This window comes from Nelumbo nucifera, chromosome 1 (genome assembly GCF_055504915.1).
Source record: "Nelumbo nucifera cultivar China Antique chromosome 1, China Antique-T2T, whole genome shotgun sequence".
Taxonomy (NCBI): domain Eukaryota; kingdom Viridiplantae; phylum Streptophyta; class Magnoliopsida; order Proteales; family Nelumbonaceae; genus Nelumbo; species Nelumbo nucifera.
The window spans coordinates 212,269,930-212,283,600 of record NC_142649.1 but is presented as its reverse complement, the minus strand read 5'-3'; the positions used below and the strand labels follow the sequence as shown (position 1 = coordinate 212,283,600).

The window sequence follows — 13,671 nt, the reverse complement described above, 5'->3', positions numbered from 1 at the left end:
CTTAGGATTTAAGTCTTCTTATGTTTTGCACTAAAAAAAATGGTAATATACATGTATGTGATTATATATGTAAATACATACATACATATCCATGTAATCATGAACTCAATTGTGCTTATACTATGCAAAGCCTCATCCCAACAGCCTTGGGAACGATGCCTAGCTAAATTCAAGTCCAACCAAAGAGTTCAGATATATTTATAAAAAAAATCATAAAAAAACAAAAAAGTTTAGATTCGATCAGGTGGATTCGGATTTGACCCGACCAAGATGTAACCAATTCACTAGGAGTGCAAGTTGGGTGAGCTGGAAGAGTTTAAGATCTAACCCAAGCCCAATCCTAAATATTAGGCCTAAGGTCCTAGCCAAAATTTTCAACCAGGGCCCAACCCAAATTGAGAGTTGAAATACTTGGATTTGAACTGGGGGCCATGCTAGGCACGAGTTGGTTAATGGGATCAAGTGAGCCTATTAGGCCCAGTGTAAATACGTGTACATATATATGTATAACTAGTTGGGCTAGGCTCGGATTGAGCTACCTAAAGGCTAGGCCCGGGCCAGCCCAAAAATAAAAATGCTCGAGCCTCGAGGTGTTGGACTGGATCGGTCCGGACTCGGGTTGGGCCGCCCAGGTTGCACTCCTACAATTCGCACAGGCACAACCGCGCGAAAAAATGTATTTGATTACTTTATCACGTACACGTGTCGAATGAGCAACATTTTAAGTTTAAATTAATGGAAAGTGTGGAAAACGGAGCTGACACCTGTCTCCAGAAAAACCACACGGTCCACGCAACTTGAACATAAACGGTCAACTAGACTTTCCCTCCGATGTCCGATCACGTCTCTTTGGAGCGCCAAAGTGATAACATGGTGCCAGTACCACAAAATAAAATGTTCCGTAATCGCTACGTGTCAATTCTCTCAAGGGCCAAAACGAAAAAAATATCTCTCAGGCCAAAACGGACATGTCCACAGGTTTGTGGTTACTTGCTTTTTTAAATAAATAAATAAATTCTAATTCAACGTCCCAAGATGCTGTTTGAATGGTTGAGATGCGAGAGACGACCTCCGTTTGATGGTCCCAGAACAGAACAGCCTAGGGATTTTCGTTAATGGTTGGTCCATTTTGTCTTTTACCGACAGAAAGCAGGGGCCTTTTGTGTGATAGGACACTGCCGGTCCCCTGAGGTACCAACGACATCGATGATCTACAGGTCCTATCTAGTTACAATCTATCTACAATGGGATCGGAATCTTTCTTCATCATTAATCCTGATTCTCTGAATCGAATATGCAGAAATAGAAAGGTTCTGATCCGAGTGTACGGGACATATGTCACGTAGGCGTGGTAGCACCGTAGCACTTAAATAAAACAGATAGAAGAATACAAAAGTCTTCGGTGGCAAAATTCCAATTTCGTTTCCCGCATTATGTTTTTGGTAGGTCCGAACCGAAGAATTGTGGTGGAACTGTGGAAGAACTGCGAACCTAGATCTTCTCCACATCCATCGGCTAATCCCTGTTTGATACTTTTGAGTTTGATTTCACAGCCACAGCGATTATTTGATACTTTTGAGTTTGATTTCACAGCCACAGCGATTATTTCGACGAATAAACCACATTTCGTTTCGGATACAGATATTTACCTCTTCGTGATCCATCATTTCGAGTTCTTCAAGATATTCTGATTCCGACAAAATTCTGATAATCTCCTGTTTTGGTTGACATGTTTGATTTTTATCAATCACGTCCAACCATTCTGCACTCCTAGGGTTCTCGATCCTACTACTTTGGAGATCGGCTACCTTGATGGTTTTCAATTTCTCTTAGAAGTTAGAACCTATGCAGAGAGTTTCTTAGCAAGTGAAGTAACTTTTGTCCTTTGGAATGCGATCTGTTTCCCATTTTTATTATTCTCCTCTCAGCATATTTACATTGTCTATCGTCTTAGACCAGTAAACTTTTACATACTACGTTCTATGCCTTATCACCAGCAGTCATTCACTCCAGCCCTGTTATAGCTCTGTTTTTTCACTAACGATTTTGTGTGATTTTGTGCTGTCTTGTCGTCATTCCAGGTTTCTCTTTCTGTGTAATGCAATCGAAGACGAACAAGAAGAATTTGAAACGTGTTCGATCATTCCCCTCCGATATGACTTTAACTGATAACTCAGTCGCCCAGACCCATGATGATTGCTTCCTGTTCCCTGTCGAAGAGATTGTCCAGTATCCGTTGCCAGGCTATGTTGCTCCTTCTTCCATCACTTTTAGTCCCGATGATAGTTTGATTACTTATCTATTCAGCCCCGATGGCACTTTGAATAGGAGGGTTTTCGCTTTCGACCTAAGGACCTGTAAACGAGAACTGTTTTTTAGTCCTCCCGACGGAGGGCTCGATGAGAGTAACATATCCCCAGAAGAGAAGTTGAGGAGGGAGAGACTGAGGGAGCGCGGATTAGGGGTCACACGATACGAATGGGTCAAGTCTATCTCCAAGAAGAAAACGATCATGGTGCCTTTGCCAACTGGGGTTCGTTCTCTAATCTTTGATGTTCATTATGTAATTGAATTGTTTCAATTTGAATAGAAGTCTTCAATCTTCCAACATTTGACTTTTATTACATACGGAGGCAATTGTGCTCGTTTTGGTACTGCAGTAGCTAACGTATAAAACCTTCCCTTCAAAGTGGTGTACTTGCAGCGAAGGGATAAATCTGTCTATCTTCCCTGGCTCTTGTATATGCATGGTGGAACAGATTCAATTGGATCGACCCAACCGATAAATCAGTTACTCCCTTGTAATCTTCTAATACACTCGTATGACTGTCATAACCTCCGAATTGAGGCAGCGTTTAAGAAACCTTTTGATATTATTTATACGTGCATGGTGCATCCATCATTACCGAAAGTGAAACGACTATGGTCCCAAGTCTAGCAAGATATTAAATTACATTTCTCTGATTCTTCACTGTTGGATTTAACTTATTGGCTCCTTTAAAATTTGAAACCCGGTTCCTTGGCTACAAGTATTCTGTTCTTTTCCTGAACTAAGTGCGTTATTTTATCAGACCATGCAATAGAATGTGATAGATTTGATGGTTGGGTCACCTCATAGGGTTCACGTTCTATGTTTTGTTTCCTCCATTGCTTTGTCAATCACCAATTGCCCAAAACACATCCCATTTATATAGAGGAGGTTTGACCTACAGCTTTGTCTAATTCTCTTTAGAAAAATGCTTCTTGAAGTTTATATGCACATAGAAACCATGCAGAAGTAGTGTTATTTATCAATCGTCGTCATAGAAGGTAGAAGACTGAAAGCATAAATTTCAAAGGGTGGTGGATCAATTAATATGTGCAAAAGTTGTCTTAGTGGAATCATTTTGGCACTAATTGATTTTATACACAAGATTAGGTCAGCAAGCAGGGCAGCATTATGCCTTAGAAGATCTCAATGTACTTTACAGACAGATGTTTCCAACTGTAAGTATAACAATAATTTCCTAGCGTATGACAATGATGTGGTTTCTTATAAAATGGCAAATGCATGCAAGCATGCAAGGACAAGTTCTAAAACACCAGGGAGGCAGTTGGGATACATTGTAGAAATACATAATGAAATGCCTGCAAATTGCTTGAGAAATGCCTCTGTGTTTGTTTCCATGTAGAAGGGCCATAAAACAGAGACTTTACAGACTGAAAATTTTATTTTTTCTTTTACAGTGAAACTAATGTTGCCTTAGTGTATGTTGCTCTTTTCCATTTTTTGTGTTATTGTCTTCATCCCAGAGATTGGGAAGGCATAGAGAGCATAAGTACATCAAGTGATTCCCCCAATTCCCCAAAATAATTCCACCCTGTCCACCCCCTGCTTTTCTAAGGAATGAAGGAATGGCTATGAACCCAACTGAACTAATTATACATTAATTCTTTTATCTCCTTAATAACATTACTAAATAGCCACAGAACCCTGTCCCCATTTTGCAGCCAGCCCACAACCACTTTGGAATCCCCTTAAATTATCAGATGTGTGAAATTTAGATCCTTTAATGGGTTCAGCCCTTGAAGGCTGCCAACAGCTCTTCCCTAATAGAGTTCCTGTAACCTGGTCCTGAAAATAAGGCTAAGATGTCTCCACTTTCATTCTAAAGGCCCCCTCTCTCCAATTCCTGACTGACCAGGGTTACCCCTGTTTCATCCATCATAGTTCAGCTTTATAAATTGTGCTGTAGAAGTCCAGCTAGCCTTGACTGCAGCCTTGTATGTGGAGGATGAAGCCCCCATTGCCAGCCTTAATTGATGCCATCAATGGTAAAGTCTTGTAATGCTAGTCTCATCACTAGCATTACAAAGAAGGCAAACAGCACACGCACAAGAAAATAGTCTCTAGGAGGAAGGCACCAAATGATAAAGTCAGGCTTAGAAAAGTCAGGTTTGACTTCGTCAGCAACTTAGTCAAAGCAAGAATCTCAAGAATTTCTGCAAAGATAAGGATATTAGTCTTTCAAAGGAACATTACCCCACCAGAGATATCCCCAAAACAAAAAGTTGCCCCGAGCATAAAAATCATACGGTATCGGTATGAATCATAAGAAACAAGAGAGGAAACCTGGAATTGCTTCAGACAGGAAGCTAATGTTGCTTTTGCATTTACCCCAGCATCCCAGCCATTAGCATGCAATACTCCATACCCACCCCATGCCACTTGTCTTGGTCCAATGGAAGCCTCTGAAGCCACTTTCCTTATAAGGTCATGTTTTTTGATCTCAAGTTGCCTACTCCCAACCCTCCTAGTTTCTTGCTTCTACGCACTATCCCCCAACTAAATGGTTCTTCTTCCCTAAAGCTTGATTTTCTGGTGTATGGGTTTGCTATGCACTGCAACCTCATAGTCATAGGTCTCTATCTTGGTATTGTGTGGTCTTCACATCATTGCATGTTCTGTTTCCCCACCACATTTCTATCCTCTTTTGTTGTAATTACTGACCGTAGCCCAGGGTCTGGGGAATGGGACCAGGACAAGAAAAATGCTAGAGTTCTTGAACTTTATTAGTCTCTCCTGGAATTGTCTCTTGTAGTAGAGAAAACCTAGGAGATGCTATTGGGAAAGAACCATGGAAGAAGATTTGAATTGTGATGAATATGTGGATATGTATAGAACAATTAGTGTAGTACATAAACAATTTTTCTCTTAACTATTAATGTTTTATTCATATTTGGATGCATTTAGGTAGGCAATGTTGCATTAGGTCTTTCGTTCTCTGGATTACTAACATTTTCTTTTCATTCACTCATTAAGATGCTACAAGGACATGTTATTTGTAAATGATATGAAAATGCTAAGGCTCTCACTAATACCCATGTTTCAGAAAGTTAATACAATAAATCTTTCCTACTTCAATAAAACTACAATCTAATACTATAATTTATGTAACGAATTAATTGTATATTGATTCCGGTGTACTTATATTCCTTAAACTAGTGTTTATCTGTCTTGAACTCTTAATAGTGTTTATCAGTACAACGTATTGCCATGAGAAGTGAAAGCATTTCTATCATCATCATCATCATCATCTATGCCTTGTCCTAACATGAATCCTGTTCCACCATTCCATTTCAGTGCCATATCCATTGCTAAACTATGGGCCTTTAATTTGTATAATCTATAATTTGAGTAAAAGAATCATGTTTTCTTTCTGTCTCTCTAAGATTGTTTTTTATAGTTTTTATTAAAGCTTGTTTAATTTGTTGAAATTTTTATGTTCAAGTTATCAAAATTTATTCCTTTACCAATTTTTGTGATAACTGCATGGCCCAAAACCAATGATCATGCTGCTTATTCTCAACTTTTGCCTATCGATTTTAGTTGCATTTTATGTCTATGATTTGAAAATAACATGTTTGGTGTTCAGATTCATACTTTTGGAAGTTGAAGCTCTTTTGTCTTATCCCTTTACTTTTTTGTTTGTTGTTTTTAATCCAGATGGTTCTCTTTAATTATGTGATGCTCTGACAATGCAATTGGTTCTTACTACACAATTGCTTCACTAAACTTGTCGTTTTCTTGCTTAGGACTACTGCTATCAGTTTGAATCTGAACGTGTTCACTCTTTCCCTTTATATTTATACTGTATTGAACTTTGAGTGACTTGGATTCTCTACTGTCAGATCTATTTCCAGGATCTTTCTTGTTCTAAGCCAGAGCTTAAGTTGCCTAGCACACCATGCTCACATATCATTGATCCATCTCTCTCTCCAGATGGAAATATGCTTGCCTATGTAAGAAACAATGAGCTTCATGTTTTCAACCTGTTGTACGGCACAGAGAAACAATTAACATTTGGAGCTGAGGGAAATGCTCTGGTGAGCTTTATTTTTCTTGGACATCACTTTGTTTAGTCTTTATTTATTTATTTATTCGCTACTGTTATCATTGTTTCAAGTGACAAAATGATGATATTCATATTTTTGTATCGATGTTGTGTTCAGTTATACTTTACCATACTTTGGTTACATAAGATCAACTAGACTGCTTTAGTAGTGGACCTTTGCTTTAGTTTTTTCTTTATTTTTGTGATCTGGCTTGATAAAAAACAATTTTGGGATCTTATTCAGTATTTCTCTTAGGTGGTATTTGTAAATCTGAAGTCTAATACCTCTGAGGTCTGATAAAATCTTATTAGGACAAGAGCTTTTTTTATGTCTTTAATGGGATCTGTCTAAAGTATGATTAGACTATCATGCTAGATTTGTTGGCTCGAGCAAGGTTCAAAGTATCGACACAAGCTGGTACGTTGGTACTTTTTTTTTAAGTTTTATTTATTTATTTTTCAAAACCGGTTCAGAGGGGTCGGTTTAAGGCTTGACTACCCTCTGAACCATGGTCTGACCCGATACAACCCCTGGAGGGGCGTATCGGTATTGAGAAGCCATCGGCACGATACGTATCGGCTGATACAGGCCGATACGTATCGATACTTTGAACCTTGGGTTCGAGTGGCAATTACACTTTCCTCTCTTTGAGCATGGATATGAGAAAGTTCTAAAATGTTGAAAGAGCAAAAACACCTGTATAGAATATTGATGATTCAATCACTTATCAGAGTAAAATTTCGTATGTAAGTGGGTCTATCTGATGTGTAAGAAAATGGACTAAAAAGGGGGATAACCACTTATCTAATTAGTTTCAGACAAAATTGTCAATGGTTCAGACTTCCAAAAACCACCTTATTGTTAGGTAGAAAATTTGGGAACCTCCCAACAAACCATATACAATATACCTCCATAATACGGTGGACTTATCTAATTAGTTTCAGACAAAATTGTCAATGGTTCAGATTTCCAAAAACCACCTTATTGTTAGTTAGAAAATTTGGGAATCTCCTAACAAACCATATACAATATACCTCCATAATATGGTGGAAGAATGCTTATGGGCTTGAACTGTTATGGACCTTTAAGTCACAAGGGCCACATTTCAAACAAGGATTTAGTAGAAAGATGCTAGTTTATGGTGTTAGTTTTGTAAATTTATGTTTTATGGGCTCCACAATGGAATGACCCTTGCTGCATTTTATGTTCTTTTTGATGTGCATGTAAGGTGGATATCATTGGATTTCAGAGAAATTAAATTACTTAGCTCAGAAGCAACCTTTTGATAGTATTTTTGAATCTCACTTTTGTTTTTCTTTTCTTGTTATTTCAGAGTCATGGTCTTGCTGAATATATAGCCCAGGTGAGACTCTCTCTCTTTCTCTCTCATGATAATATATATCCTCTCTTTCCGTGTTTATGTATGTAGTTTTTCTGGGCAAAAGTTTTCTCAGATTCTCAATATTTTCTTACTCTAGGAAGAGATGGATCGAAAGAATGGATTCTGGTGGTCACCGGACAGCAAATACATTGCATTCACTGAAGTTGATTCATCTGAAATACCCCTTTTCAGAATCATGCATCAGGGTAAGAGTTCAGTTGGTTCAGATGCTCAGGAAGACCATGCTTATCCATTTGCAGGAGCATCAAATGTCAAAGTCCGGCTTGGAGTTGTTTCTGCTTCTGGGGGTCCAATTACTTGGATGGACATTCTTTGTGGAGAAAAAGATCAGTCCATCAAAGATGAAGAATATTTGGCCAGAGTCAATTGGATGCCTAGAAATATTCTCATCGTTCAGGTTTTGAATAGGTCCCATTCCATACTGAAAATCCTGAAGTTTGATATTAACACAGGCCAGAGAAACGTTATATTGGTAGAAAAAGGAGATCCATGGATTAATTTTCATGACTGTTTTACACCTGTGGACAAGGGAGTGGATCATTTCTCTGGGGGATTTATATGGGCAAGTGAGAAAACAGGTTTTCGGCATCTTTATCTTCATGACATTAATGGAGATTGCTTGGGACCTCTCACTGAGGGTGACTGGATGGTTGAGCAAATTGCTGGTGTGAATGAAGCTGCAGGACTTGTGTATTTTACTGGAACTGTGGATGGACCTTTGGAATCTAATTTGTATTGCACAAGCCTGTTCCCTGATAGGAGGTACCCATTAGATGCACCACGGAGGTTGACTCATGGCAAAGGGAGGCATATAGTTGTGCTTGATCATCAGTTGCAGAGGTTTGTTGATGTTCATGATTCTTTGAGCTCTCCACCTAGGGTATTGCTTTGTTCATTGCATGATGGAAGCTTAATAATGCCTCTATATGAGCAGCCATCCACCACTTCACGATCAAAAAAGCTCCAACTTCAACCGCCAGAGATTGTCCAGATACCTGCTAATGATGGGACCATCTTATATGGAGCCTTATACAAGCCTGATGCAGATAGATTTGGACCTCCACCGTACAAAACCTTGATCAGTGTGTATGGTGGGCCCAATGTCCAGCTTGTTTGCGACTCCTGGATGAATACAGTGGATATGAGAGCTCAGTATTTCCGGAGTAAGGGCATCTTAGTATGGAAGGTGAGTATTTTCACAGGTGTATCTTAAAACTAGGTTTCTAGTTTTCTTTGTAAAGACAGCTTGAATGTTCTATTATTTCACCCTTGGTTTTTGAATATTTACCAACTGTTTGCCAGTGTCCTGCTTGGGTTATAAGGCGGAAAAACTTCCAAAATCCCAATTGCATTGGCAGTACTCTAGACAGCAGTCACACAATATATCTTATGTTATTAGTTATTGCGTAGGAGTTTATTGGCCTATTGACTCGCATCACACAATATATCTTATGTTATTATATTATCGTTTAAAATGCATCTTTTATGGAGCACCTCTAGGTGTGGATTTTTTCATTAGAGAAACTCAGTTCATTCTAACTTGTTTCTTTAGTTATTTTATGAATCAGTTTGTTTCCTTAGTTGAATAGAAACTATAAACTTTTACAAATGATCTGACATGCAAGTATCAAACATTAATAGTACAACTGCAGTAAGACTACATAGCCTATGAACAAAAGTATTTATAGTAGAATACCGTGATGTAGACCACAAGTTGAAGCCCTATCGTAGTGAATAAATTACTACATTACTGAACCTATAATATGGTTCTTCATACAAAATATGATATGATTAGCACAAACTACACCTAAAATTGGCCACCCTATTTAAAGCACAAGTCATGGGGCAAGGCAACACCAATTAGGTGCCATAAAACCTAGGCGAGACACCTTGCTTGACAACTATGATTGTAGAGAGTACACATTATTTGGATTTCTCCCAAGGAACATTGAACACACGGGGTGAGATAGAAGGGGCTGAATATTAGGTTACTGATAAAAAGGGGCTGAATATTAGGGATCAGATTTTTATTTGATACCACTGACTTGTACTGTCTAGGCCTAGAGTATTGGGTCTTATTTGGATGGCTTTGATATTTAATTGCTTTTCCAATGCAGATAAAGTACTTAGTTCATGGTATTCTCTTGTTATTAGCCTTTTATGGCTTGATTAGCAATCTTTTATAACCATCCAAATGTTTTCACAACCTTTTTTTTAGTGGCCTAGGCCATGCCTTGCTTAGAGGATAGAACCAATGGACAGAAATGAAGATCAGACCACACAATCAGATGGGCCCTGCACTAAGCGATATTTTCAACAAGTTAAGCAGCAGCACAGTCAAATGATCCTAGTTAAATTTGTTGGATTAGAAAGTTAAGACAGAGTATCCAACGGTTGATAGCTATTATTTGAATTCCAAGAAAAAAAGAACAATAACTGAGAAGCTGAAAATGATCTAATATATATATATATATATTTTTGATTTTTTGGACAATTGATCATTCAGGTGAGACCTATTTGGTTGTGGGTCCAGATCCTCCATACGTGTGGCAAATGGCAATTGAAGGGAGGGCTCCTCATCGAAGTTATTGTAGTGAGAAATGCCTTGTTGTAGCATTTCTAAAATATTATTTGTTAACAGAATTGGTTTTGGTTTTACTTTTACAGTTGGATAACAGAGGGAGTGCTCGACGTGGAATCAAGTTTGAGAGCCATATGAAACACAACTTTGGGCGCATTGATGCCGAAGATCAGCTTTGTGGAGCGGAGTGGCTGGTAAAACAAGGGCTTGCGAAAGCAGGGCGTATTGGCTTATATGGGTGGAGCTACGGAGGGTACCTCTCGGCCATGGCTTTGGCCAGGTTCCCCGACACATTCGGATGTGCAGTGTGTGGCGCCCCTGTGACAGCATGGGATGGGTACGATACGTTTTACACAGAGAAGTACATGGGGTTGCCCTGGGAGAATGCTGCGTGTTACGAGTATAGCTCGGTGATGCACCATGTGCACAAGATGAGAGGGAGGTTGTTACTTGTGCACGGAATGATGGATGAGAATGTACATTTCCGGCACACTGCAAGGCTCATAAATGCAATTGTTGCAGCTGCAAAACCCTATGAGCTTCTGGTTTTTCCTGATGAACGCCACATGCCCCGCCCCCTAAGAGACCGTATTTATATGGAACAGAGGATTTGGGAGTTCATAGAGCGGAATTTGTGAAGAATTTCTGTTGTGTTGATCCATTCCCTCCTCACCTTTTCTTTCTTTTCATTTTCCTTCTTGGTCTTCTTTTAATTAATTTTTATCTTTTGCTGTTGTTATTGTTATTATATGCCTTCTCATGATCTCATCTCATACACAGCCATACAGGTACCGCTTCAATAATATAAATCTAGCCCTACCCTATATCATCCACTCATATCAATTTCAAATTCAATGCCACCTTTATCGATGCCCATCAGGCATTGTGGAGGTACATTTGTACTTAATTTTAAACATTGAAAATGTTAAAAAAAAATGGTTTAGGGCTTTAGGCATGAAGTATAATGTTACAAATTACAATTGTTGTATAAATGCCATTAGTTGCCATTAGGCATCATATAAGATGAAATGAAATGAAATGCATCCTCTGAAGTCTGAACCGATGTTTCCTCGAAAGGTTAGTTTTACATAACTTGAGATGGTGCAGTAAAAATGGACAAGTCAACACACTTTTACGGTGTTTACGTGGCGATAAAATGGCTTTGTAACACCATGATACCATAACCATGTATTTTTTTTTTTTTTTACAACGCTTTATATTGTGTAATTAATTCCATTTATTACTAGTTTTTCGGTAATTAACTCGATCAACTCCATTTGTCTAAATTTATACTCACTTCTATACAAAATTTGTATGCTGTAGGTGGGTTTTACCAATTTGAAGATTTGTTCAACCTAGTTAGTGGGTTATGAGTTGAACATTAATTTTTTATACTGCTTTTATTTATTTATTTATTTTTAGCCATTTTCATTACTAATGGTCCATCCCCCAAGCTATAACACCTCCCTATCCCAAGTGCAGCTGGGATTTGACCCCAAGTTTCGCTACAAGCCTACAACTAGCAGGAGATCTTACCAACCAGCTGGTTGGCATTTTGTATTATTTAATAACAATACTTTTCATACTTAATTTCATTCAATACTATGAATATATAATGTTAGAAATATGTTCAACTTTTTTTTTTGTAATTTTTTTACATTTTTATTTATTATTTATATATTACTTGCTTTATGACATCAAAGAATTGACTCATTGGACCTAGATGTTAAAACCATTGTACTGCAATCTAGAGCCAAAAAACTGAAACACTAGATTCTGGACATAACCAGCCATAGCATGTTTGTTGTCAGTACCACCATTCATTGAGAATGCGCCCCAAAACATCATTTGGTGTGGTTTGGATCTTAGAACTCTACCAAAAAAAAAGAAAAACACTCCTAATGATAGTAGTGGGAGAAGTGCGATGTGACTTGTAGGCGAATGCTATTTGTAATTTTTTTTATTGGGGACCACTTAGTAAAAATGAAAAGATGAGGTTGCATTCTGTACACCTGTGAATGAGAGGCGAACACGTGTTAATCATGAATTAACGGAAGTTTTCTCTGTTATTAATAATTTGGCTGGTTGAACTGGTTATTGTCGATTCTCCTCCGGTTGAACTGCCCATAAAAGTCAAAAAAAAAAAAAAAAATTGAAGGATTTCTTTCAAAGGGATTTCATGCAAACTCCCTCAGTCCCTCCTCCCATTTTCGCCACTTCTTCGGTTCTCCCAGTCCCACAAATTTGAACGTATATTCCTGACGGAGAAGAAGAGAAGAGGAGGCTATAAAACGTTTTGCCGCCGATGCCCGCCGGTGTGTGGATAGGGTTCGGTGCAGGAAAGCAACAAAAACTTTGCAAAATGGAGGGAGAATGAGGAGGAACGCATGGCCTGCGTGTTAGTCATGCTTTCTCTTTCTTCTTCTTCTTCTTCTTCTTCCGAGAACCATTACTCCTCACACCGACAGTCATCAGTCGTTAGAACAAAGCTAATCTCCCCAAGCCCTAACCCCTGTTTTAGTAGATTAAACACCCCTATTACCATATCCTCCTTTTAAAAAACCCCTTGTTTCTAGTCGACATGTCCTACCTGTTCGTCCTTCAAATTGGACCTACCACTGGAGAAGACTAAGAAGAAGAATAATGGAGAGTCGAAGAAGAAGAAGAGAAGAAGGATATGTTGTCGCCGCCGGAACTCTATTGCCGTTGATTCGAGGGTTTTTTTGTTGTATGGGTAGGGTTAAGTGGAGAGAAAGAGACGAAAGAACTGGAAGAAGAGTCTATGAAACTGGGAAAAAGGGGCTTTTTGATTGAACATTCAATCGGTTCGTTTCCTCGCGAATCAGACTAGACCGTGTTAACGCACACGTTAGGCGTATTGATGTGTCGATACGCCATTCGTGGGTGCACTCGTCTAGTGCACCCACGGGTGCACAGAATGCAAGATGTGTTAAGAACGGAAAAGGAAACCTTTTTTTTATTAACTAATGTAAGAAACTTTTTAATCTTTTCTGTTTTTAGATGTAAGAGAAGTTGAAGACAATATAACTTGGGAGAATCAAGGTGGGGCTTAACCTTAGTGATTCTTTGGCATCAAATCACTCTTTAGGTAAGTTTTTCTTCCATGAGTTTTCATTTTCTTACATATTAAAATTAGAATAAGGTTTTTTGCCAAACACTCGTTTTTCGACCACTTTCCGACAAAGAAAATAGTTCTGGTAGAGGTATCACATCATTAGGATTTGAACAAATCCAACCTTGTATCTTCTGGATTCCAAATTTAGGTCATAAAAAATCAGCATCCCGACAATGT

The 13,671-nt window shown here is 38.5% G+C and overlaps 1 protein-coding gene across 8 annotated transcripts; it reads left to right on the top strand.

The window, feature by feature from the left end:
- The first annotated feature begins 1,406 nt into the window (after window positions 1-1,406).
- On the top strand, window positions 1,407-11,195 carry LOC104604793 (uncharacterized). Of its 8 annotated transcripts, XM_088896104.1 has the most exons (7): window positions 1,407-1,866; window positions 2,082-2,229; window positions 2,308-2,533; window positions 6,172-6,366; window positions 7,709-7,738; window positions 7,854-8,963; window positions 10,445-11,195. In XM_088896104.1, exons 2-7 carry the CDS (start codon window positions 2,099-2,101, stop codon window positions 10,994-10,996), a joined length of 2,244 nt encoding a protein of 747 aa, XP_088752230.1. In that variant the 5' UTR covers window positions 1,407-1,866; window positions 2,082-2,098; the 3' UTR covers window positions 10,997-11,195. The 8 variants fall into 8 exon arrangements, with proteins under 8 accessions (XP_088752230.1, XP_088752228.1, XP_010267629.1 ...); XM_088896102.1 differs by having other exon boundaries at window positions 1,407-1,835; window positions 2,082-2,533; XM_010269327.3 differs by having other exon boundaries at window positions 2,082-2,533.
- Window positions 11,196-13,671: the final 2,476 nt, after the last annotated feature.

What these genes read in the sequence shown, in the direction of transcription:
- LOC104604793 (XM_088896102.1), top strand. Translation starts at nt 2,099, where the DNA reads ATGCAATCGAAGACGAACAAGAAGAATTTGAAACGTGTTCGATCATTC. An exon ending in GAGCTGAGGGAAATGCTCTG is followed by an intron (nt 6,367 to 7,708) that starts GTGAGCTTTATT and finishes TTGTTATTTCAG; the next exon opens with AGTCATGGTCTTGCTGAATA. An exon ending in AGGGCATCTTAGTATGGAAG is followed by an intron (nt 8,964 to 10,444) that starts GTGAGTATTTTC and finishes TTACTTTTACAG; the next exon opens with TTGGATAACAGAGGGAGTGC.